Raw genomic sequence first — 23,786 nt, 5'->3', positions numbered from 1 at the left:
AGACATATGTCATTAAACACTTTTGTCAGAGCGGTTTCAGTGCTGTGGTTCTGTCTAAAACCTGACTGGAAGGCATCGTAGCAGTTATTCTGTTTTGCAGAATAACTGCACTGAAACATTAGTTTTTACTCCTCAAGCTTTAGTTACATTCCTAAAATAACATTACCATTGAGATCTTTCTGCTGTTTCTTAAATGTCTGTCCCTAACTTCTAACCCTCTTCTTGCACTTTGCTCCTGCTTTTCGCTGTCAGAGGCGACTCCTACTCCTGCAATTGTCTACGGTAAACAATGTCCACATTGTCGCAATTTGTAGCTTCCATTAGCTTAACTCATTGTGTGTGTCCTTTGGCTACTTCCTTTCATGGTGTACATTACTTTTATACTACTTGAATTTTGGCAGTCTGCTGTCTCAAATCAAACACACAAGTAATTAAAGTTGCCTTTGCAGTGTTTCACCTGCTGCTGTCATGCTAGCTACTGCATTTTATGTACTTTTGCAAAGTGTAGTGCGTTTAACAATATGGAAGACATCATTTTAACACACACGAACACTAAATTCTGATGACACATCGTATGTAATGTGAGGTTTTACCTGCAACACCTGAACAAATCTGGTGCTGTTCGCTAACTAGCAGTAGTATCATCATCAGTGTTGTCAGGTTGGTCACAGTCAACTGCTAAAACTGTACAAAATTCTACAAAATAATACTATTTTCAAGTTAATTAAGTAATTAAACTGTAACAATCATTGCTTAACGGGTGGGCCAGTCTGAACAAAACTTTGCAAAAACTTTTGTCACACATACAGCGCTGCTTGACATCTATTTGGTTTGTTTTTTTGTTTTTTAAAGATTTATTAAAAATCCCAGTTCTTGATTATTTTTATTTATTTATTTATTTTATTCAGCGTATGTTGCCCGTGTACAGAACCACCCATAGGGCAGGCTTTTGCTAGTAACTTTTGATGAGCTGATGTTGATGATATAAAGCTAGTCCTGGTGATGAAGATCACACAGGTTTTGGTCAAGATCATTAATTAAAAGCTGTTTTTTATTTAACATATGAATGGAAATGCCCTCTTTTTTTATGATATTACACAGTTTCATTTGGTCTAGTAGTTAGTTTTTAAATATATTTTTAATGTTTTTTCAGTTTGTACATACATACATCACAGAGCTTATATGCAACATACATATTTGCATAAATGAGACACATTTTGACATGTTTTACTCAATTATATAAAAATGCATTATTTTAAAAGTGCCTGTCATAAAAAATGATAAAGTTGCAAAAACTGTCACAAAAAATTGGATATAACAGTCCTAACTTTTGCCAATAATGTGCAGCGTTCGGCTATTTGACTGTGATTGACCCATTAACCTTTTGACCCTGCAGTCTGATTATTTCTGTTCAATTTTGTCTTAAAACTTGCCATAAACTTTAAATCCCACCATACTTGCATAGAATGCATGTGAGCGTTTTAAAAGTTTTTCGTCACTGTTAATGATGGGTACATTTGCACCCACGTTTTCAATATTTGGACCTCTCCTCAGGACTGTGTGAGTGCATACAAACTGTTGACTGACATTCATGTTTTTTAAATAAGAAAAACACAGTTAATGATGTAATCCGGCTAACAAATGTTGGTGTTAACCTCACTAGCTACCCATCAAAATACCTGCTGTACATTTCATTTACTGCTGTTATGTTTTTAATTGTGGAAAGGTGTTGTATTGGTGCCAAATTTTATATGGAAACAGAAGCAAGGTACTAAATTTCTTATTGCATTCACAGAGAAACCTGACCCTCCGACTGACCTGGAGCTGACAGACCAAACAGAGAAGAGTGTCCAGCTCACCTGGACCCCAGGAGATGAAAACAACAGTCCTATAGAGAGTATGAAATTCTCAGTGCTGGAGCAGTTTGCTCAGACTGTACTATCGGCAGACATGATTTAACCTACAGTAATTATGACCTGTACAAATGAAAACAAAGTTTCTGCTGTTAAAACCATTCGTGACATCTGAATCTTTTATCTTCTCCAGAATTTCTGATCCAGTATGAGGATCTTCTCCACCAGCCAGGAGTTTGGACAAACCTGACAGAGGTTCCTGGTACTAGCACCACAGCACAGCTGCACCTCTCTCCATATGTTTACTACTCCTTCAGAGCGCTGGCTAAAAATCGTGTCGGCTATAGTGAGCCGAGCCAGTCCTCACGTCAATATAGGACCAACCCTGCAGGTAAAAGTCACTGAAAATAGAAATATGTTAATCATCTTAACACAAAAATAAGTTCAGACTGAACCAGGCTTCTTTGGTTTTCTCAGCTCCTGATGAAAACCCATCAGGTGTTCAGGGAGTAGGAACCGAGCCAGGCAACTTGGTCATCTCCTGGACAGTGAGATGGTTTTAATTATATTTCAGATTGATTTGAGCCTAAATGTATTGTATAGATGGAATATGCAAGTACTAATTAACATTACTCTCTGTGTAGCCACTCACAGGACTCCAGTCCAATGGGCCCGGTCTGGAATATAAAGTGCAGTGGAGACAGAAGGATGTTGAGAAGGAGTGGTCAGCACAGAATGTGGCCAATGTATCCCAGTGGGTTGTGTCTGGAACTCCAACATATGTGCCCTATGAAATCAAAGTTCAAGCTTTCAACGATTATGGTGTCGGGCCTGAACCTGAAGTGGCATTTGGATACTCTGGAGAAGACTGTAAGTGAATTCTGTGGAAATACGTTTCTTTTCGGTATTAGATCAGAACTATGGAAGATAGAAAAAGATAAAGCAAACTGGGAAGTTTGAGAATGAGCATCTGTTGTTTAAGGTTTCAATAACAGGCGCTGTAACCCTTGTCATTTTGTTTTATAGTATTGGTCAAGTCATAAATAAGTCTAGTTATGTGACATACTATAAAACCTTACTGTGTTTACTATTACAAGACCACGATCCATCACCACAGTGTTTTCAAACTGGTTCAACTTAATATTTCATATTCTCTGTTTTGCAGTGCCTTTGTCTGCTCCAGAGAGTGTGCAGGTCATGGTTCATAACAGCACACTGGCAGAAGTACACTGGGAGCCCATATCACCGCCCTCTGTCAGAGGAAAACTACAGGGATACAAGGTATTGTCTTATGCCACATTTCCCCCTCCATCACAGAGATGTCAAAGTAGATGTCCCAATCTTATGACATTAATGTCACTTATAAATACAACCAACACTATAGATACTATGAAAATAGTCCTTCTTGAGTAGTTGGGTCCCAGTTTCCCTTGAGTAGTACCTTAATTTTTTTGTGGCATAGATTCAACAAGGTGCTGGAAACATTCGTCTGCTGCCCATTTTTCAGCTGCACAACCAGCTCAAAGTATGCCAAGAACATTTTCCCTACAACACTACACCACCTCTAACAGCCTGAACCTTTTATACAAGCCAAGATGGAGTCATGCTTTCATGTTGTTCACACCAAATTTTGACCTCAACATTTCAATGTTTCAGCAGAAAACAAGATTCATCAGGGCAGGCAACATTTTTCCAATCTTCTGTTGTTCAACTTTAGTCAGACCATGTGAATTGTAGCTTCAGGGTTCTGTTTTAGCTGAGAGGACTGGCACCAATTGTGGTCTTCTGCTGCTGTGCTTTCAGAAATGGTCTTCTGCAAACCTTGGTTGTAACAAGTGGTTATTTTTAAGTTCTTGTTGCTCTCCCACCAAAGCAAAACCAAAACAGTCTGGCTATTGTTCTTTGACCTCTAGAATCAACAGGCATTTTTCCCCGAGAACTGCCGCTTACTGGATATTTTCTTGTTTTCCTTTTATTGCTATATGATTTTTTTTAAATCATTTTTTGTATATTCTAAGAAGTAGTTGATCCCAGCAGATTAGCAGCATCTGGCACCAACATCCATTCTGATGCTAGGTTTGAACTTCAGCAGGTCATCTTGACCATGTCTACATGGCTAACCCTACGAAGGTGCTGGCATGTGATTGGCTGCTTAGATATTTGCATTAACAAGCAGTTGAAAAGGTGTATCTAACAAAGTGACTGGTGAGTGTATGTCTGAATGAGTGTAGTATAGGAAGTAAGGAAAAAGAAAGAAAAAAGTTACTTTGAGCTTTGAAGGAGAGCCAAAAAGCTTTTCTCTGTTTTTTTTTTTACTGAGCATCACTTTAATTCTCCTGTTTTGTGTTGGGGAACCTGGTTACAACACCACAATGATTCATTTAACTCTTGGTGTGTTTTTCTCCAGGTATACTACAGGCGAAAGCATGGTTTGCATGAGACAGAAGAGGAGACTGATCAGGAAATGCAAGTTTTGACTTTCAGTGGAAACCGAAGTGAGGGACGATTGCCAGGCCTCCAGCCTTACAGTGTCTATAGTCTCTCTATCAGAGTCCTTAATAACAAAGGAGAAGGGCCTTCTAGCCAAAGCAAGACATTTGAGACACCTGAGGGAGGTGTGTATCTCTTTCGGTCCAAAGAAGAATAAAAAAAAACTTGTACAGTAATAGGATACCAAGTTCCTCCAAATTTTAAATGGATCACCACACTTTGAATGTTGCTATACTACAATATCTTAAATGTACATATTAATACAAAATATATATTTTACCTGCTGCTAGTAGCACTGTTTGTACTAGTAAGACAGCCTACCAAATACAAGGGCACACAGAGCCAACATCCAATTAAAGCCTTAACAGTCATACAGGTTCATGTACTCCTTAGCGACTATTATATGACCTTCAAATATAAAATATTTGTATCCTACAAATGCTCATGTAGCCAACCGACTCAGAGTTAATTCTGGTTTTGTTTTCAGTCCCAGGGCCTCCTTCTTTTCTCAGTGTAATCAACCCTGGTTTGGACTCTCTCACTCTGGAATGGGGCCCACCAATTAACAACAATGGACGTCTCACTGGATACATTCTGAAATACCAACCAGGTAGGATTTGCAGTCCCCTTCAACTTTAAGTATCGCCACAGTATTATGCAGCATTTTTGCTCTTTCCTTTCAACTTTCATCTTTGCATTTTCCAATTGTTGGCTGTTTCTTGCCGTGTCTGCAGTCAACAATACCAGCGAACTGGGACCAGTCCAGGTCATGACCTTTCTAGCCAACGAGACCACCATTACTCTGAGTAACCTGAACTCCAGCATGCTCTACAAGTTTTACTTAAGCGCAAAGACAAACAAGGGCGAAGGCCCCATCATCACAGAGGAGGCTTTCACAGTCATGCATACAAGTGAGTCCTGTGTCCAAGAACTTGAAGTTTAAGTTTTTAACTTAAGGTGAACCAAATAAAAGCTCAATAGGAAGAAAACGTTTTAAAGCAGCCTAACCATAGCCACAGTGCAGTGACAGATGTCAGGAATTCTGTAAAAATGACAACCCTGAGGAGGTTCTGTCTCTTTCTCTTTCTCTCTTCCTTGAAGCTCGTACTCGGCCCACTGTAGAGGCAGGCAAAGGTAACCCAAGTTTGCCACTGGAAGTATCTGCATGCTAATTACATTAATAGATATTAGAAACGAAAACAGCCCTAGCATAGATGTCATGTTTATTGTACTTTTCCCTGCATGTTAAGGTAATCCAATAATTGTGAGAAACCATGCTTGTGTCCTGTTCTGTAAGAATAGGTCGTTTTTACACAGTCACACGGTGTGAAATATAGGATTTCTATGTTGTAAAATGATATTTTCTTTCATCTTTTAGTATGTCTCTTCTTTAAATGAGCAGATTCCTTTTGCATGATGGTTTGAATTCCAGCGCTAACATTTATGCTATAAACTGACTGTTTTTATAAACAAAGTAGAAATTTATTTGCTGCAGAGTTGCTCATTTTTCTTTGTGTAGATACAGAGCTGGATCAGGTGCTTCATTTTAGCTTTCAGTATTAAGAAGCATTGTCACGTTTTAACTCTCCATGTCAGTACTGTATGCTCTTTGTTGTGATGCTTATGTATTTTGTCTCACTCTTTTCCGTGTTCTTTCAGGCCCCACAGAGCCCCCTCACCCAACTTCCCCCATCACTCAGTCTCTGCATTCCCCGTTTCACAAGGGTACAAGCACTCCCTGTGTCCCTTACTCCCTCCCCCACTATCTCCCCATGAACTCAGTCCTGCAGAAATGATCCATCTTAGTAATTTTAGCTTAGCGACTTTACTCAAATGTGATTTCGTGATGGTAATGAACTAGCTTATCACTGATACAATTTTTGTCATTTTGCCTCTATGCACCACTACAGTGGATTTTAAATCAAACAATCAAGATGTTATTGAAATGCAGTTTTAATTTATGGGGTTTAACAAAAGTATTGTAATTACTGTTTAGGAATAACTGCAATTTTTATACAGACTGACTTAGTCATCGATTTCTTGCCTCTGAGAAAGTCTTCAGCTTCAGTGAAATGTTTTACTGGCTTTTCAGACTACTGATGGCCTCCTTTATTTGCATCGACAGTCCGCATACTGAGACCTCCAGTGAAGAGATATCAAATGCAAGTTCAGCACTTTGGCACCTAAGTCCAGATTTTTCATTAGCTAAATTTCTCATAGAATAATGAGCAAAACAGGTCTCACATGGCAATGAAACTGCTTATGAGTCAATTGCGTCTCAGAAAACAGCTGTAATTCCTAAACAGTTAATATAATATTGAAATTCTGAACTTTAATCATATCTTGAATGATTGGTTTAATATCCACTGTGGTGGTGTACAGAGGCAAAACTGCCACAAGGTCACAAAAAAGTAATTAAAAAAAAAAGCTCAGAAAATATTGCTAGTAATATTAACCACCTGATTGGTGTTTTATTGAGATGGACATTTTTGTAGCAGCTAACCTGACCTGTTTTTAATAATGTAACAGGAGCTTAGAATTGCACAGCGTTGTTACTTATTTTGTAATTCTTTTCTTGATTTTATTTTGTAACGTTAAAGCTACAGTACTTTGTAGACTTAACTTTAAGTTTCCAAAGATAAATGTTCACTTTATATATTGAGCCAAAACATAACAACAATGGCCTTTTTTAAAGCTTGCCTGTGGTCCACTTTACCACATGTGGTGGAAAAAACTACCAAAGACACCAGCTGTTTAATACACGCTGGCAAATTGTTCTGGAGATGTTCATAGATGTAAACATTGATATAATTTTACTTGTTTTACTGGATTTATTCTAGATTAATGTAATTTAGTAAGTTGAAAATGTAGGTGTCTTCAAAAAATGTGTACTTTTTATGTTTTATATTAGCAAAAAACACATTTTCTCTCTCTCTTCGGTGCCCAGCGCCTCCTGTGGGTCGTGCTTTTGGCACAGTTAACACTTCTGTATCAGAGGACAGTGCAGTGATCAGTTGGGAATACTTTGGACACCATAAGAATGTATATGTGGAGTATATTGTTGAGAACAGTAAGGCTTTCTCTTGTATTTCAAAGCATCAGTGCATGTCTTGACTTGCTTACAACTGACTAGATCTGATTTTTCAAAATTAGCATTTATCCCAGTATCAGATTCCTGAATCTAATTCCTTTCCACTGCCTCGATTCCAGGTAAAGAGGAGTGGAAAAAGGAGTTTGCAAACGGTTCACACTCACATACAATAAAAGGTTTAAAGCCGGGAACTTCCTATAGGGTGAAAGTGATAGCTAAAGATGCAGCCGACCCGACAGTCCACAGCACAGACGAAATGTTGGTTACGGTGCCAGGTGAGGCAGCATGCCTCGACATAGATGGTTTTTGTTTTCAGTGCCTGCTTCATCTTTTTTTCCCCTTCATCATCAGATTTAGTTTGTTACCCTCAGACATGAATGTACGGTAGTTAGTTAGCGTACAAGCATGTCAGGAGTTGCCATCAGTAGCCTCTGGTCTAATGCATGTCATTTAAAGTCGTCACCGCAATGCCCATTATTACCTTTGTAACTCTTTTAATTTTTTTGTATTAGTGCCTACATGCATTGAGGATCAGAACTGCTGAAATAAAAAATTAACAAAGACAGAAACACGTGACTCTGTAAAACAAAATAATACCCCCCACACCCATATTTCTTTGCCCTTTTTCAGGCACTTTTAGCTCCTTCATCTTGCAAATGAGTGACTATCCAGTTTAACTGAACACCTCATTTTTCCAGTAATCTTCACCAACATAAAAAATTAGACCTCTAAGGTGCACACTTTGCACACAACGACAGCAACCTAGTTTCAATACTAAAACAACAATGTAATCGAAAAACAGAAATAATTTAGTCTGGCTAAATAAATAGGAAAATGTAAAGGTAAGTATATATGAAATTAATACAATTGAAAGTAGATAGAAGCAGAAAATTTATAGAAAAGTAAATACATACAGAAGTAAACACATCTTACTGTGATCCACAAGGTCTCTGCTTGTGGATTATATGGTCACGCTGTCTGACAACCACCCAGCAACAGAAAAAAACATCACAGAACAAACAATATTGTTGCAAGAGCATGTATCAATGCATTAATATTGTGTGTATTTGTGTTTTGCATTCTTTTTCATGCATTAAAGACAATTTTGATAAGGAGAGATCATTTGGAAGAACTGAATGTGATTTACTGAGATACAGAATTCAATTAAGCTACTTGGTGATTAGACTCTGATAACCTGTCATAGCAGGACAGAATCTCAGCGGTGATAAGACTTAGGACAAGACCCACCGTAGTGTAAATGCTTGTGGTGGTGAAGATGAAGATGAAGGCTTGGATGAGACGGATTGCACGAAAGCAGATTGAAAGAAGAGTGCTGAGATTTGAAGTATGCAAAATAGAGGCCAATTGGCTCTGTTCTGTGGGGTGGGGAAAGAAAATGATTGGACTAGAGTAATGATGTCAGCGTTGTCAGTTTGACACTGTAGGAAAGTGGAAGTGATATAAAGAATAGGCTAGCAGTTTGAGCACTGACAGCAGTAGTGATCACAGATCTTCCTTATTGAACATCACCATAAGCGTCATAATAATTTATTTAAAGTCATTTATTTATTCCCCAATTTTTTTTTAAATTTTGGCTGTTTTGGTCCTCCATATAAATCGTCATATTAACCCATTTCACAGTTCTATCCTGTGTTTACAGCTTCTGTTAATCTCAGTGTTGCTCAGCATGAAGAGGACAGTTTCACTGTTATAGGAGCCTAGAAGTACATTTTGAGCTGACACTTAATGTTTATCTTATTTCTGTGAACTTCTCCCCACCCGTTTTTCTTTCTTTCTTTCCTCTTTCTTTCTTTCTCCAGCTGTAGCCAGCCGGCAGGTAGACATCGCTACCCAGGGCTGGTTTATTGGACTGATGTGTGCCATCGCTCTCCTCATCTTGGTGCTTCTAATAGTGTGTTTCATCAAGAGAAACAAGGGTGGCAAATATCCAGGTAAACCACACATTATCTGTGTGCATTATGAGTCCAAGCCTGTAGTCGGGAATGCGCAGAAATTTAAATTAATTGCTGTTGAAACTGACAGTGAAAGAAAAAGAAGACGCTCACCAAGACCCAGAGATCCAACCCATGAAGGAGGATGATGGGACATTTGGAGAGTACAGGTGAGAGACGTTCTTCAGTCAGAGAAGCATGGTTAAAATAGGACCAGAGCAGTGTATGAGCGTTCTCTTTGTGTTGGTCCATTGTGTCCTGACTGGGCTGTTTGTATATGTAGAACATTTTACCAGGCTGCAGAAACACTCCCCACTCCAGACTCGATTACCAAACACTCCACAGAGGCAAGGCGATATCCAAACTACTCTGCTTTGACTCTTACATTTAACTCACCTGCACATTGCCCATCTAATATAAAAAAAGCTTTTTCATATTATACAATATGTCAATTTTAACGAGTTGTTTCATCTCTGACCTCTTAAATTGTATACTAACTGCTCTTAAAACAAATGAGATCTTGCATGCTTCGACTAGCAGAGCTGAAAGCGCTGTCTGTTTCCAAAAAAAGCTCACAAAAAATAGACACTCACCGTGGCTCATGAATTGCTTTTCATGTGTCCTTCCACTTTTATCTTTCTGTTTTGTTTTTCGGGGGGAGGGGTTTAGGTCGATGGAGAGGTAAGACAAGATGCGATAAAAGCAGCATGCAATTCAAGCAACCTATAAAACCTCCTTGAGTTTCTGATTAAAGAGACAATGAAGGCAGAGACTACTGTGTCATGATGCTCATTATAGTACCAGCATTAACACTCCAGATTTACCATTTAATATTACTGCTTTAACTGCTTCTAGCTCCCTTCATTTTATTGTTTTAATAATGATAATGTCTTTAATATCTCCATTAAGTGCTAAAGTACTTGTATGATCCTCACTGTAGCTGCCATAGTATTGAATAAAACTCAATGTGTTAATACAGGTGGAGTGTGACAAAATGGTTTAAATGATGCTGTTTGCATTTTGGATTCCTGCATGTAAAGCGAAAGCATATTGACTGAAAGCGTTTCAGAAATTGCATTCGGATGCAGGTACATTGCAAAGGACTGAACGGCACGTATTTGCAAACTCCTCTTGCAGCGCTGCACCCGGACTTGAACCACCACAGCACTAACACCCTAAATGATATTTAACTGAGCTGCTCCACTGTACAATAACAGTACCACAACATGTAATGTATCACTTACCCCATGATTTTGCTCATTTTAAGTTTTTAGTTTAAAAAAGTAATCACTTGTGGATGTATTTGCACACTTGAAGTGAGCTTCATCAAAATGTCAAAGATGGCATAAAGTTGCAGTGATATTGTCACTGTGGTAAGCTATGCTTGTGCAGTGGAAAAGCCAGACTGCTTATGTGCTTGAAGAGCCTGTTTTCTTTCTAAAAGGTTATGAGAAGTGCAGAAGACGTTCTGCAAGCTGCACGAGTTCTTTCTCAGCCATCTTCCTACTCCTTACAGTGACACTGAGGACCACAAGCCGCTGAAGGGTAGCCGGACGCCGTCCAATGGGACGGTGCGGCGTGACGAGAGCGACGACAGTCTGGTGGATTACGGTGAAGGTGGGGACGGGCAGTTCAACGAGGACGGCTCCTTCATCGGCCAGTACAGCGGCAAGAAAGAAAAAGACACGCATGAAGGCAACGAGAGCTCGGAGGCCCCGTCGCCTGTCAACGCCATGAATTCATTTGTCTAACAAAGGGCCACGGCCTGGCTGCAACGCTTGCTTCAGCCACTCCCTTGTCACCCTGGCAAATGTGACCATCTCTGTGGTGACAGCTGCTAAGGTGACAGTTGTTGTGGACACCTACCTTAACCCCTTGGTGGTTCTCACTCCGGTGGCCATGGCTAACTGTCACCAAGACTGCTGACACAACCTCATCCCCACACCTGCCAGCCCCGGTCACACTGTGACCTCCACTCATCAAGACGCACTCAACATGGCAAAGACCGGCTCCACATCACCCATAACCATTGAAAGAAGGTGTGAAATGAGGGAAGGAGAGAGCAAACAATACAGAAAAGCAAAAGGAATGTACCTGAAGGGGTTTTTACCACTCAGACTGAGCACGAATCTTTTAAGTGTGTTAGTGCCATTTGATATCCTTTGCAAAATATACAAGATATGAAATATCAAAAAAGATATATTTTATCAAGCTACAGTACATAACCAGAAGGCAGGCAAAAAAAATGCATCCAATCCCATTCATAAACATGTGCATGGAGTAAATTGTGATCCTAATAAGCGTTTTACCACACTCGTGTCAGTTGTTGCAGAGGTAAGCTGCGTGTTGAAACTGTATACCATGCACGCCTACAAGCAGCTGGGTATGTCTTTTATTGTTTCTTTTTTTTTTATCAGTCAGAAAGTGTCAAATCACGTATGATATATAGAGGAAAAAAAAGACAGCAGTGTCTTTGCAGAGACTGCTGTGAAATGTGTGACTCCAAGTAGAAGCTAGCATAGGTTTTTGACCTTTTTTGTACATATGTGGTAGAAGAAGAAGAAAGCTATATTTTAAGGACAGGTATGTCTATTTGCGGTCATTAAAAACCTGGCTAGACATTAGATAAGCTCAGCTTTCAGCCACTTATCACACCAGCCAGCTAGCCAGACCTCCCACACTTAACTGCAGTCGGCCTCCCATTCTTTTCTTTTTTGCAGTCTTTTGTGTTTTTCCCAAGCCTGCGCTTCTTCTCACTGATCTCTTAAGTGGTGATTGATCCAGTGTCATTGCCAGGTGCTTCCACCTCGAGTTGTGGCCCCTGCGCAGGCCTCTGTTTTACGTGGACAGAGCTAACCGCTACCCCAGCACTGCTTCCAATAGCATTCCTTCTTGCATATGTGGTGTGCGTACTGTGCTGCAAATATGTCGCATTTAGAGAAAGGTTCACAGAGAGATGGTGCAGCGGTGTCTGGATGTTTGGATGTTAATGATTGAGAAGCTCTCAGCACGGTTTCTAGTGCCTTTGTAGTGAACGGCAACCTGATTCATAGTTACATCCTTCCTTCATACATGAGACAGACCAGAGCTCAGAGCAGTTCAAGAAGTCTACAGCTGCGATGCATTCAGAATACCACCCGACCTTACCTTAATAACAGCTTTAAAAGCTACGCGAGTGTTCAACACCGCAAAAAAATGCGCTTCAGGATTTCGCTGATAATAAAGTTGTTCATAGGGGAACATTAAAACTAAGACCATTTTATCAGCTGTAATGCCACTAAATATTGTATGTGGGCTAGGTATTTAAAAAAATAGCCTCTTTCATTTTGGAGTCCAGGGTTCCTACACAGTGCTATAAACGTGACTTGATTTGAACAATTTTGATGTTACACAGTGGCGTTTGTTGTGAGGGATCGCTTCCACCTATAGATTGCTATGCCCTTGTTGACAATCATATTACCCAGCTACCATCAGCTCACAGTGTATACGCATCATATAATCATACCATCCAGCTATGAACACTCGATAATAAAATGGGAAAAATGTGTCATGTGTCCATTTCAAACTTCTCCCAACCTGTTGGGAGCACTAAACAACTGCCAACCTTCTCACCAGGTAACCGCCAGTGGGAACCAGACTCAACATCTGGAATAGACTTACATTTGCTGGTAGCGCTTAGAAACGATGCGGTCATAAAAATGATACTGAATGTGAAAACAGGTGTATCTGTTCATGTGAAAATATTGCTTGTTTCACTCCAAATGGTAAAACACACTGGTGACTTCGGTTTATGCATTCAACCCTTATGCTGTATGTCGTCTCAGTCTGAGCGCAGTGAGTTTTATATTACTGTAAAATGAATGAAGCTTAAGTGTGAATGTCCGGGTGCACGAGAGTGAGCGTGTGCACCACATGCATGCTACCGCGTTGCAGCGTGCCCAATGTATGCCGTTGCTTTCTGTTTCCATTGGTACCAGTCTATAATTCCAATGTGTGTCAAGCAGTCTGCTCCCACTCTCAACAGGACATGCAAAGCTTTCTTTCCTTTCCTTTTCTTTTTCAGAGAACATTTCCATGTGTTGGGTTTATCATAACTTGCATCAAGTTTTTAGGTTGCAACGTGTCAGCTTTCCACGTGTAGATATTTCTGTTGCATTTTTGTAAATAATACTTTGAATTGAGCACGTTGAGGTCGAAGGTGAGAGCTAGACCTCAGTCAGTTCAGTGTGAGATGGGACTATTTACAGTTATCATTCTTTTTCATTTGGTGTGAAGTTATTTTATATTTTAACCCGTCAGGTGACTTTGCAAATGTTTAGCCGATCAGGTATCAAAGGAGATTATTTAACTTGTGACTGAGCTCTTGTGACACCTGTATTGTTTCTGTTTTAGACAGTTCATGCACATTTTCTGTATTTTTTACAAATAAATTTAAAAAAAAAAGGCACACAGTTAAATAGGCTATATCATTTAAAATAAACACATGCATCTATTTTGGGACAACACCGTGTGGGTGGATGTAGCTTGCACAAGAACTATTGTCCTAAACTAGACATCAGTTAAAAATGATATCCTTTTAAAGCGTGTGCATCCAAAAAGAAGACAAAAAACCCCACAATTAATATTAATTGGGAGCATATGGAAATATGGTCAGCATGGATTTATAACCGAACTGGCAAATTGGAGTGTGAATACACCAGAAACGATGTTCTAGTTACTGGTTAACATACAGTAGGATACACAGTATATGATATGACATTCTGGTTAATGTTAACGCTACACGAGAAGCATGAAAGGCTGTCAAAATGGTTTACTCTACGATATAATATTGCAAAATATTTTGTATTTTAAATGAAGTTTAAAAAAATGAAATAAATGTTGGTTTCAGGATTCCACAACTGGTATGTTTTTCTTTGACTTTGTACAAGGGGTAAAACATAAAGTGTGTATGTGCGTGTGTGTGGCGCCACCTAGTGCATGATTTGTCTTTTCTCCAGCTAATGACCAGCAGAGATTAACAACTGAAAGTTAATCCTCACAAGATTAACATACATCTGGGGCACCGCATGTGTGGTGTGTGTGCTTTATTCAAATTCCACTGTAACACTGGTTTGCATTGAAAAGGAAATCTGTGTAAATATGACAGCTATCAGAGAAGATGACTACAAAATTCAAAAACCAGCATATAGGCATACACAGTATTAAGGCAAAAAGACTGGAAATCCAAATTTGAAAAAATGTATAAAATGATGACAACACACATTAACAATTTTATTAGACCTTCATCCAGTGTAAGGCTTATCCCACAGCCTAAATTGACAGTATTATTAATCAGCAGAATAATTTTTGATTCACCAGTATGTGCAAGCGCTTTAATCTGAATTATATTTGTAATGCTAAAATATAATTATTGTCATCACCCATGGCTTTTCAAATGTGCTCTTTTATATTTTTTTTTAAAAAAAGCAAAAAAATTAAAAAAATGTAAAACACTATATTATTGTTTGATTATGACGCCAAACTACAGTTATTCACTTGTATACTTGTAATCAAAAATCTTTGTGTATTCTTGCTTTTAAGACAGGTGGTCTGATAAATTTGTTAAACACTGTAAGTGCATGCAGTGGACTAGACAACATATTTATTTTTAGGCTAATGTGTTAGCTATTCTTTAATCACACTGTGGATCAAATCATTTTCTCCCATAAGTCTCATCCTGTAAATCCTGTGAAGAGGACTGTCTGAAGGACCCTCAGTGTGTAAAAGTGCAGTAACTGCAGTACTGATACAAACATCTGATATACTTCAGTTTTTCTGTTGTGCTCCTTTCTACTTCTACATTTGTATTAAAGACAGATTATCAACAAAAATGTGTAACTAAATCACTTCTTTTCATTGTAAAATTAGCTAGTCATAGAGTAAGAACTTACTTGAGATACTTTAAGTAGTTTACTTTAATAGTTTTGTACTTTTACTTAAAAAAAGTACAAAACTTGTAGGATAGGTAAAAAACAAACAAACCTAAAACTGCAGGATTAATTATGTTTACTAAGTTTAGGATGACCCCCCGCAAAAAAATAAAATAAAATAAAATCTTGCCCCCACCCTGGAACCACAACTTATTTTATTGTATTGTAAGGAATCCTTGTACCTCGCCTGGTCTGCAATCCACCATTAATAATTAATCTGCAGGTCATTTAAGATGCACAGCACATGGCCGCATCAGCTATAGGAAGCTTTCCTTTATGTCTTTTTTCAAATTTCCCAAATCCCTTTGCATTATAATAAATTTCCAAATTCCTGCGAAATCTTTAGTGCGTTGGAGTGCTAAGTTATAGCCTGCCCTTGTATTTGTACTTTATTTTCAATCAGATGACAGCAATTCAATAACTCGCCTTAATTTTATTGATTTATTTTTAATACTTATTATGACTTAACCAATTATCTTTTTTCCCCACTGTGACTTTATTTCCCTCGTCTGGGATGCGCACAAGCATGATGCTCGCATCCCTCCCATCCTCACCCTCCCTCTCTCGAAAGCCAATCGCAGCCGCCTCCTCCCCGCTAACCATGACCTGCCACTCAGCCTCTCTCATCCAATAGAAAAGTTCATCTGAACGGGACGCTCCGGCGGGGTGGGCTCTGTGGCACGTTGCGGTTCGGGTCCAGGTGTGCCATGAAGACAGTGCGCTGAAATTTCTCATTCCGCCTCAAAAGGTAAGAACGACACCGCAGACGAGCGCGTGCATGACACAATTGTGTCTTTGTGTCCGGAGATGTGAGAATAAACCGGGGGTGCTTTGAGAGCTGGAGTGTGGAAATGGACCGGCTCTGGAGTACCGCAATGCAGAGCAGTGAATTACCGGTGCCGCTCAATCGTCATAGGGGTGAAGTGATGTAAGGAACTGCGCAGTTACTTTAAAAGACTGAAGACTGCGACAAAGTCAGCGCTGTCTGGCTTTGCATTTCACTCTGCAGGTTTAGTTCAGAGTGAATCGACTGCAGCACATGCTTTTTAAAAAAGTGCATCAGTGGATGCAGGGAGGAGACTCAAGGTGAAAGTGTCTCATACTGGATGCGTCAAGGGCGCAGAGTGCAGTGGATCCATTATGGCATCTGCTTGGGAAAGTATTAGACAGGGCTACTCCCTTATTGGCCCAAACTGCTGTATATATGCGCTGGAACATCTATCCTCTTAAAACATTAATTCTGAATTATTGTTAAATTAAATGTGTATTGCTATAGAGCCACATCCTGCATACCCTTTGAATATGAACTTAACAGTCAGCCAGATTAGTGCTGCAAACGGCCTGCACTGTAGTGTTCAGTGTATTTGTTGCATAGTGTGAAAGAAATGGAAGTAGCTGTAAGAGTCAGTATAACCAAGGTAACTTCAAATGTGTTTGCTCACATCGCAGGATTGTGTCCCTCCCCTACACTTTCTCTCTTTTCCCCTTGTCTGCTGGGATTTAACAGATTGTAAAAGATGTGACGAGTGTAACGCCTCCTTTCAGATGCTGAAAAGTCCTTCACTAAATGGATTTGGCTGCAAGATTCAGATTATTCCTTATTCAGCCTCGTGTGTCTTTATTCTGTCATTTACATCACTTGTGATCCAAATGCCCGTGCATAAGTAACCCAGCAAACTCAAGATTAAAGCAGCATTACTCGAGTGCCCTGTTGCTGAATTCTAACATTACTATGAATGTGATTTCTGGCAGCCACAAAAGCCGCATGCAAACATGGTTATCCAGTCAGCCCCCGAGAGAGACTTGAGGCTTAATACGTGTGCTGACCTAAATTTTTTTCTGGTCTGTCCAAAGAGGATGGTGGTGGGATTATTGCCAGCTGGGAATTGCAGGAAAACAAACTCAGATGAATTGATCAGAATTTCCATTATGACAGATTGCAACTTTAATCTGCAAAGCTGTATGAAAGTACTATATATAAAAGTGATTTCTGAATGTGTTTGCACACTTTCAATGTAGCCTGTGTACAGATCTGTGTACCCATATCTAGATGCAAGAGGTATACTTTCATCTTAGGACAAGATGCACAGACACATAGCTGTGCAGCTATGGTGACATTAGTGCTGAGTCATCATGAGGGCCTTTGAGAAGTCACTGCTGCAGTCTCTGCATGTGGATAAGCTATTGGGTGTATGCCTCTGCTCTCTCACTCCCTCTTTCTGCTTGTTTGAGACAGATGCTGCTAACTGAGAAAGATGGCTGTTTGGCCCTTTCTAGGTCTATTTTTTGCCACATTTTTTCTACCGTTCAGCTTCAATTTGCCTTTTAAAGTTTGCATTACTAAAGTGAAGTGCGGATTGTAATTTTAGTTTTCATGCATACAGTATATGCCTTTAACTATATAAATGTAATGTTTAATATGTTCAGTTTAATACGGCCTCATTCCATGTGACAGTGTATGAAGATTATCCATTGTAAGCCTGAGTTGATGATGGTTTAGAGCAAATTGAAAGATTTCCGATGCATTTTGAACCAGCGGCAGACACAAAAGAGAAATCTGCAGCTCTTGTATCCTCAACAAGTCAGCAGAGACGTCAAGGAAATTTATAAATAGTATTTGGCTATGTAAAGTGAAGTAACTTGCATACATAGCTGTAGTAGTTGTCTATTCTGTGCCGAACCAGTGCACTTTGCAACACTAATACAAAAATGAGAAGCTGCCAAAATGTAGCATTTACACCCACTAATCCCACAAGATTCGTCACAATTACAGAGTCAGGCTTTTCCTTCATTCCTTTTTTAACCTCCTGAGACCCAAACTCTTCCACAGCATGCATTTTCAATTTCTCTTTCATATTTGGGCATATTGGGACCTGATGAATGTAAAAACAAAGATCGGGGGGGCGATCGTGGCTCAAGAGTTGGGCGTTCGCCTTGTAATCGGAAGGTTGCCGGTTCGAGCCCCGGCTTGGACAGTCTCGGTCGTTGTGTCCTTGGGCAAGACACTTCACCTACTGGTGGTGGTCAGAGGGCCCGGTGGCGCCAGTGTCCGGCAGCCTCGCCTCTGTCAGTGCGCCCCAGGGTGGCTGTGGCTACAATGTAGCTTGCCATCACCAGTGTGTGAATGGGTGGATGACTGGATATGTAAAGCGCTTTGGGGTCCTTAGGGACTAGTAAAAGCGCTATATAAATACAGGCCATTTACCAATTAGCAGATTTTTTCTTAATCTCATTTTGGTTTTTAAGAAAAATGAGAGCCACATATGAGTATATTCATTTAAAATTTTGATAGAACAGTAGCAGTATAATGTCCTTGTAAGTGGATATCAGGCCCTTGTAGAGCAAAATTGAGTATTTTGGTCTAAATAACCCAAAATGTGATGTCCACATATGTGGACGAAAGGTCCTAGGAGGTTAAATATTGAAACCTGAAATGTAAATGTCATATAAGCAACAACAAGGTCAGCTTACAGTTTATAACAGAGTTGCTTAAAATACAACTAAAGATTTTAGTTGTCATTCTTATGCAAAATTTTTCCATATTTCCATCTATATTTACAGTAAACTGAAATCACAAAGGGGAAGAAGCATTTAGTTAGCTATCAGTGGGCTTACACAAAGGGTGCTAACTAAAGCAGCCTTCCATAAAACAGTATAACTAAAATGACCTCTGAGATGGCTTGTTTGCTTATTAAAACCAAATTCTATCTATATACTAGGTTGTAGATGTGGCTTTGCTGATTTAAAACCTTAACTTTAACTTACTGTTGTTGCCATCTTGCTTTTTTGGAGCATGAATTGATCGTAGTTAAAGGTAAGAATTGAGGGCTAGTAAGCTTATTTAGCTAGGAGCATCCATAGACTGAATGGGTGCTACAATAATGCTAAATAACACACAAATAAAATGGTAAAGTTGATGACAAAAAATAGACTTATTGGAAGAACAAAACAGAATATATTATCTTTTAGATAACTGATAGAAATTCAGTGACCCTAATTAGCGATGGTGAGATCAAATCGATAGCTAGCATGTGCAAAGCTGTAAACCTTAAATGGGTTACATTAATCTCTACCCCTACAGTTGTTATGAAGAGATAAATTACCCATTAATACTAAAAAAGAACCTATCTGCACAGGGCTGTAAAGCTGTGTATTTCTGTTGTAAATAACAGTATTTTAAAATGGGAGTTATGGTCAGGAGTGCACATGAGTGGTCCGCAGGTGCACATTCGCTGTCAAAATAAAAGACGCGCACCAGATAAGAAGCTGCAACGCACATTTGCGTACATAAGATTTTCTGGAAGAGGACAGACATTTGTTTAGAACTCTTAAAGATGTTGAAGAAGCTCCTTTAAGCAATTACTCTGGTGTTCCTCCACTTCCAAAGAAATGTCCGAAGGAGTCCAAACCGCAAAAGAAGCGCGTATTCTCGGAAAAGTGGTTGCAGGAGGTGAGCTGGCTTCAAACAAATGATGAACGCACAGAGATGTGGTGCAGAATATGCCGTGAAAATCCCACTTTAGCGGACAAAAACAGTGCCTTTTATATGTACGCAAACGTGCGTTGCAACTTCTTATCTGGTGCGAATGTGCACCTGCGGACCACTTATGTGCACCCCTGGTTATGGTAACTAATTGGCTCTTGGAGTCAGCCTCAAGTGGCCAGTCCTGGAACTGCATTTACTGGTTGCCACTTGGTCCCCAGCACAGCTGCAAAGTAGCAAACACTGCCAAGACAGGGGAAAAACAGACAATCATACAGGGATTCCTCAATTTCTTTATGAGATAATGATATAAAATGTGTTGTCCACAAGAGATTTTAAAACTTTACACAGAGATATCCAATTTCCAGCTTAACCCATCCTGTTAACCAATCCAAGATCATACTTTACATATCCATGCCTCTGTGAGTCATTCCTTCTGTTTTTCACACTGTCATGTTTGACATAGTTTCTGCTGTTGCAAACACACACACACCAACACACAGCAGCAGTACTGTCATTTCATCCTGTAGGAGTGATGTGTAAGCATGTTTCATGGCACTGCGGGAGCCCTTAAGTAATGCTGAGCTACAATGTGTTTTGTTCATATGCAGGCAGTTGTGGGGTTTCAGTGTTTGAGCATGCACTCAGACAGTGCAGGTATGTGTGTTTGTGCAGGTGCACTTTCTTGTGGTTGTGCACCCACCCAGCTCACACTGCATTGTACTGCTGAGTCACTGACATCCTGAATCATTTATATTCACAGGGAGGATTCCAGCTTGCTCTGCACTGACTGCTTCTGGTCTGCAAAGTCCAGTAAATAGCATGTAGTGTCATTAGCCTGTTTTGAGTGACATAAGTGTTTTGAAGAAATAAAATAAATTGCACTGAATAATGAAACAAATGATGACGTAGATCCTGAAGGAAAAGCTCTCCTTCCTCTCTGTCTCTTTCAGCCCTCCCCGGTTCATGTCCTGTCAATCGACTTTTCTCTCCATCCACCTCCATCCATCTGAGTCAGTCTGCTGACTGCCATGGCTTCCACTGCTTTATTGCTGCTGGCTCTCTCCTCCTTCCCCTCCCTCACAGGTAAGAAAACTAATGATGCCTAAAAATAACACATGCTCTCTCAAAATGATGTTGAGGGGAAAAAAAGATATTACTCTGCAGCCTTTAATGTTTAATGTTTCTACTCTTCTAGTGGCAGTTTTGTTTGGTGAGCCCAGAATATACGGTGGTGAGTTGGTTTTGTCATAATAAAAGGACTCTAAAAGAGCTAATTCAGGATTATTTTTGATCTAATATGTATGAACTAACTAATTTGTTCTGTATCAGAGGATGCTACTGGTTACGGCCCCATATTTGAAGAGGAGCCTGTGGATGTGGTTTACATCGAAGACTCACCTGATGGGAGAATCTCCATGAACTGCAGAGCACGTGCTAACCCCCCAGCTACATACAGGTTACAAGCCGGTGCATGATAGTTTTCCTAAATAAGAAATACATTAAATTACATTACAGGATGTCACATTTGAATTGCTGCTAGGTGGCGTCGGGATAACTGGGAAATCAAGCTCAAGGAGCAGCCGGATGAACACTACAGCCTGGTGGGGGGGAATTTGGTAATCACCAATCCAATCCAGAAGAAACATGCTGGGACGTACGTCTGTGTGGCCAGGAATATTTACGGCACCGTTATCAGCAAAGAGGCCAGAGTCAAGTTTGGATGTGAGTATAATGTTAATATAGTTAAACCTGAACTAAAAACTAAAACTATATGTAAAAAAAACCAAAACAACTAGACATTTGAAAAAGCGAAATAAAACTAACTCAAAAAATATACAGGAAAGATTCTTAGTTTTTGTGTTTGTTAATTTAGTAAAGAGTTGTTATTAAAACTTGTCTTTTAAGGCTTTGATGGTCATATTTATTGACATTTTGGATGCCTACAAGAATGTGAGTCAAGTTGTGTGTTTTTATTCTATTAACTGTATTGACTTTCCTAAGTCTTGCCTCTGACGTATGCCTTCCATACAATAAAAACTAACAAAGACCAAAGCTGCTTTTTAAACTAAACTGAAACTGAACTAAATTAAAAGCAAAAAGTCAAAGAAATAAAATTAAAAATGTATTTGAAAGTGAATACCACCAAGCACGGCATTCCTGCTTAAGTTCAGTGTTGACATCTTGAGCTGAAGGTTCGACAGCGTGTCTGCTCACATTATCTCCAACTCATTAAGGTTGTGACGATTGAGTTCCTTGACTGGTCCAGATTATTTTAGTGTTGATATTTATGTATTAATTTCAACTGTATGTCCTCAGACTGGCATACAGATAAAGACTAAGTGGAGATCAAATGGAAAAAACCTAAGCCAGGTATGGCAGTTCCAAATCACTAAGGCTGAGGCTCAGGTGGTAGAACGAACAAATAAAAGCTACCAGTAAATCTACCAGTACAAGAGTGGTACAAATGTGTGTGTGATTTGGTGATAGAGACTTGTAGGAAAAGCAAATTGAATGTTTAACTACATAGAAAGGCACTATGTAAGTACCATTTACAGAAGAGAAGACAACATGCTCTTTGAATCATAATACTTATCAAACACTGTGTTGACTCATTGAGCTCCTTAATGACTAAAGCTTATTCACACCTTTGAACAGTTTTGCAGTGGCTGAACTTTGACCCCCGTGTACTTTCTGTGTAGTTCTGGGTGAGTTTCCTGATGAAGAGAGAGAGCCAGTTTATGTCAAAGAAGGACAGGGAGCAGTTCTGTTGTGTGTACCTCCAAAAGCCTGGCCACGTATGTACATGTCTTCAAGAATTACACCTAAAATTCATCATTCAAACAGTGTGTAGATTTCAGAGGTGCAAACAAGAAAACGTGGCCCATGCATCTCTCCCTCTTTCTGTTCCCTTTCAGAGGAGGTTACCTACCGCTGGATCTACAATGAGTTCCCAGTGTTCCTGAACACAGACCGTCGTAGGTTTGTCTCCCAGAAGACTGGGAACCTCTACATTGCCAAGGTGGAAGCTCAGGATGCGGGAAACTACTCTTGCTTTGTTTCTAGTCCCGTCTTAGGAAAGAGTGTTTTCTCCAAATTCATCCCTCTCATCCCCTTACCCCCTGACGATGGTTAGTCACCGTGCTGCAACGATACCGGAAAATGATTTTTGCATGCTTTATTATTGTATATATAATGAAGCCTTTTCTCTCAGGTGAGGAGAGAAAATACCCAGCAGACATCAGGGTGAAGTTCCCAGATACGACTGCCATGCTGGCCTCTAATATTACATTAGAATGCTTTGCTCTTGGAAAGTAAGTTTTTCTTAGTATAATTCATGTACCGGTACACATGCAAGCATTGCATAACACTGATGCATTCAAATACCATAGGAAAGAGTTTATGTGGAAACAATAATGGAAATAGTTGACTTTTTTTTTTAAACTAGGCAAGGTAACAAGAGCACACATTTGATTCCCTTTTACTAATAATTAATTGGTATAAATGTGAGCAGATGCCACGTAAAAACAGCTTTTTGCAGTCATTTGTAAGTCATTTACAGAAACTGGACTTTCAATAGAAATACAATCACATGCAGAAAAATGCAAAGAAGAATGGCTCAAAAAGAAAAAATGTTTGGATTGTTAAATGACTGAGTCAAAATGTATATTTAAAAACCACTGAAATATTATAGTCCTGTTTCAAACTCAAGAAATTCTGGAAACAGTCTGTAACTAAAGGGGTTGTATACTTACGTGTTCCAAATAGGAACGTTATATCTTTTGAATATCTTGGGTTATATCATTTAAATTATTCTTAAGTTTGCATTCATGTACAGTGCCTAACCAATTTATTCGACTAACTGTCATAAAAACAAGAAAATAAAACTATTCGAGTGATCTGTCAAAAACCTGTGTAAAACTAAAAACTGTATTGGCAAATTACAAA

General features: G+C 39.4%; 2 protein-coding genes across 8 annotated transcripts in view; both read left to right on the top strand.

The window, feature by feature from the left end:
* Positions 1–14,276, top strand: part of nrcama (neuronal cell adhesion molecule a) — a 63,420-nt gene extending 49,144 nt beyond the window's left edge. For 3 of the 7 annotated variants that reach the window (XM_042217452.1, XM_014329371.2, XM_005915590.3), the window contains 17 exons: positions 253–282; positions 1,796–1,897; positions 2,047–2,244; positions 2,331–2,401; positions 2,498–2,723; positions 3,019–3,134; positions 4,261–4,468; positions 4,831–4,953; positions 5,078–5,254; positions 5,445–5,477; positions 6,003–6,068; positions 7,291–7,413; positions 7,554–7,709; positions 9,255–9,386; positions 9,478–9,556; positions 10,056–10,067; positions 10,903–14,276. In XM_042217452.1, coding sequence (XP_042073386.1) covers positions 253–282; positions 1,796–1,897; positions 2,047–2,244; positions 2,331–2,401; positions 2,498–2,723; positions 3,019–3,134; positions 4,261–4,468; positions 4,831–4,953; positions 5,078–5,254; positions 5,445–5,477; positions 6,003–6,068; positions 7,291–7,413; positions 7,554–7,709; positions 9,255–9,386; positions 9,478–9,556; positions 10,056–10,067; positions 10,903–11,137 — 2,087 coding nt within the window. In that variant the 3' untranslated portion in view covers positions 11,138–14,276. The remainder of the gene's footprint in view (positions 1–252; positions 283–1,795; positions 1,898–2,046; positions 2,245–2,330; positions 2,402–2,497; positions 2,724–3,018; positions 3,135–4,260; positions 4,469–4,830; positions 4,954–5,077; positions 5,255–5,444; positions 5,478–6,002; positions 6,069–7,290; positions 7,414–7,553; positions 7,710–9,254; positions 9,387–9,477; positions 9,557–10,055; positions 10,068–10,902) is intronic. The other 4 variants (XM_042217458.1, XM_042217466.1, XM_042217469.1 and 1 more) reach the window with 4 other exon arrangements.
* Positions 14,277–15,979: 1,703 nt separating this feature from the next.
* LOC106632328 (contactin-1a) overlaps positions 15,980–23,786 on the top strand; it is a gene marked incomplete at its 3' end in the record, with an annotated part of 8,858 nt that continues 1,051 nt past the window's right edge. The window contains exons 1-8 of the mRNA XM_014329253.2: positions 15,980–16,103; positions 20,792–20,924; positions 21,037–21,072; positions 21,171–21,297; positions 21,382–21,563; positions 22,541–22,636; positions 22,757–22,969; positions 23,053–23,152. Coding sequence (XP_014184739.1) covers positions 20,870–20,924; positions 21,037–21,072; positions 21,171–21,297; positions 21,382–21,563; positions 22,541–22,636; positions 22,757–22,969; positions 23,053–23,152 — 809 coding nt within the window. The remainder of the gene's footprint in view (positions 16,104–20,791; positions 20,925–21,036; positions 21,073–21,170; positions 21,298–21,381; positions 21,564–22,540; positions 22,637–22,756; positions 22,970–23,052; positions 23,153–23,786) is intronic.

The sequence above is a fragment of the Haplochromis burtoni genome, unplaced genomic scaffold, assembly GCF_018398535.1.
Source record: "Haplochromis burtoni strain Fernald_Lab_line unplaced genomic scaffold, NCSU_Asbu1 Contig_14, whole genome shotgun sequence".
NCBI classification, from domain to species: Eukaryota; Metazoa; Chordata; class Actinopteri; order Cichliformes; family Cichlidae; genus Haplochromis; species Haplochromis burtoni.
The sequence above is the reverse complement of the archived record's forward strand: the minus strand, read 5'-3'. Positions and strand labels throughout refer to the sequence as shown.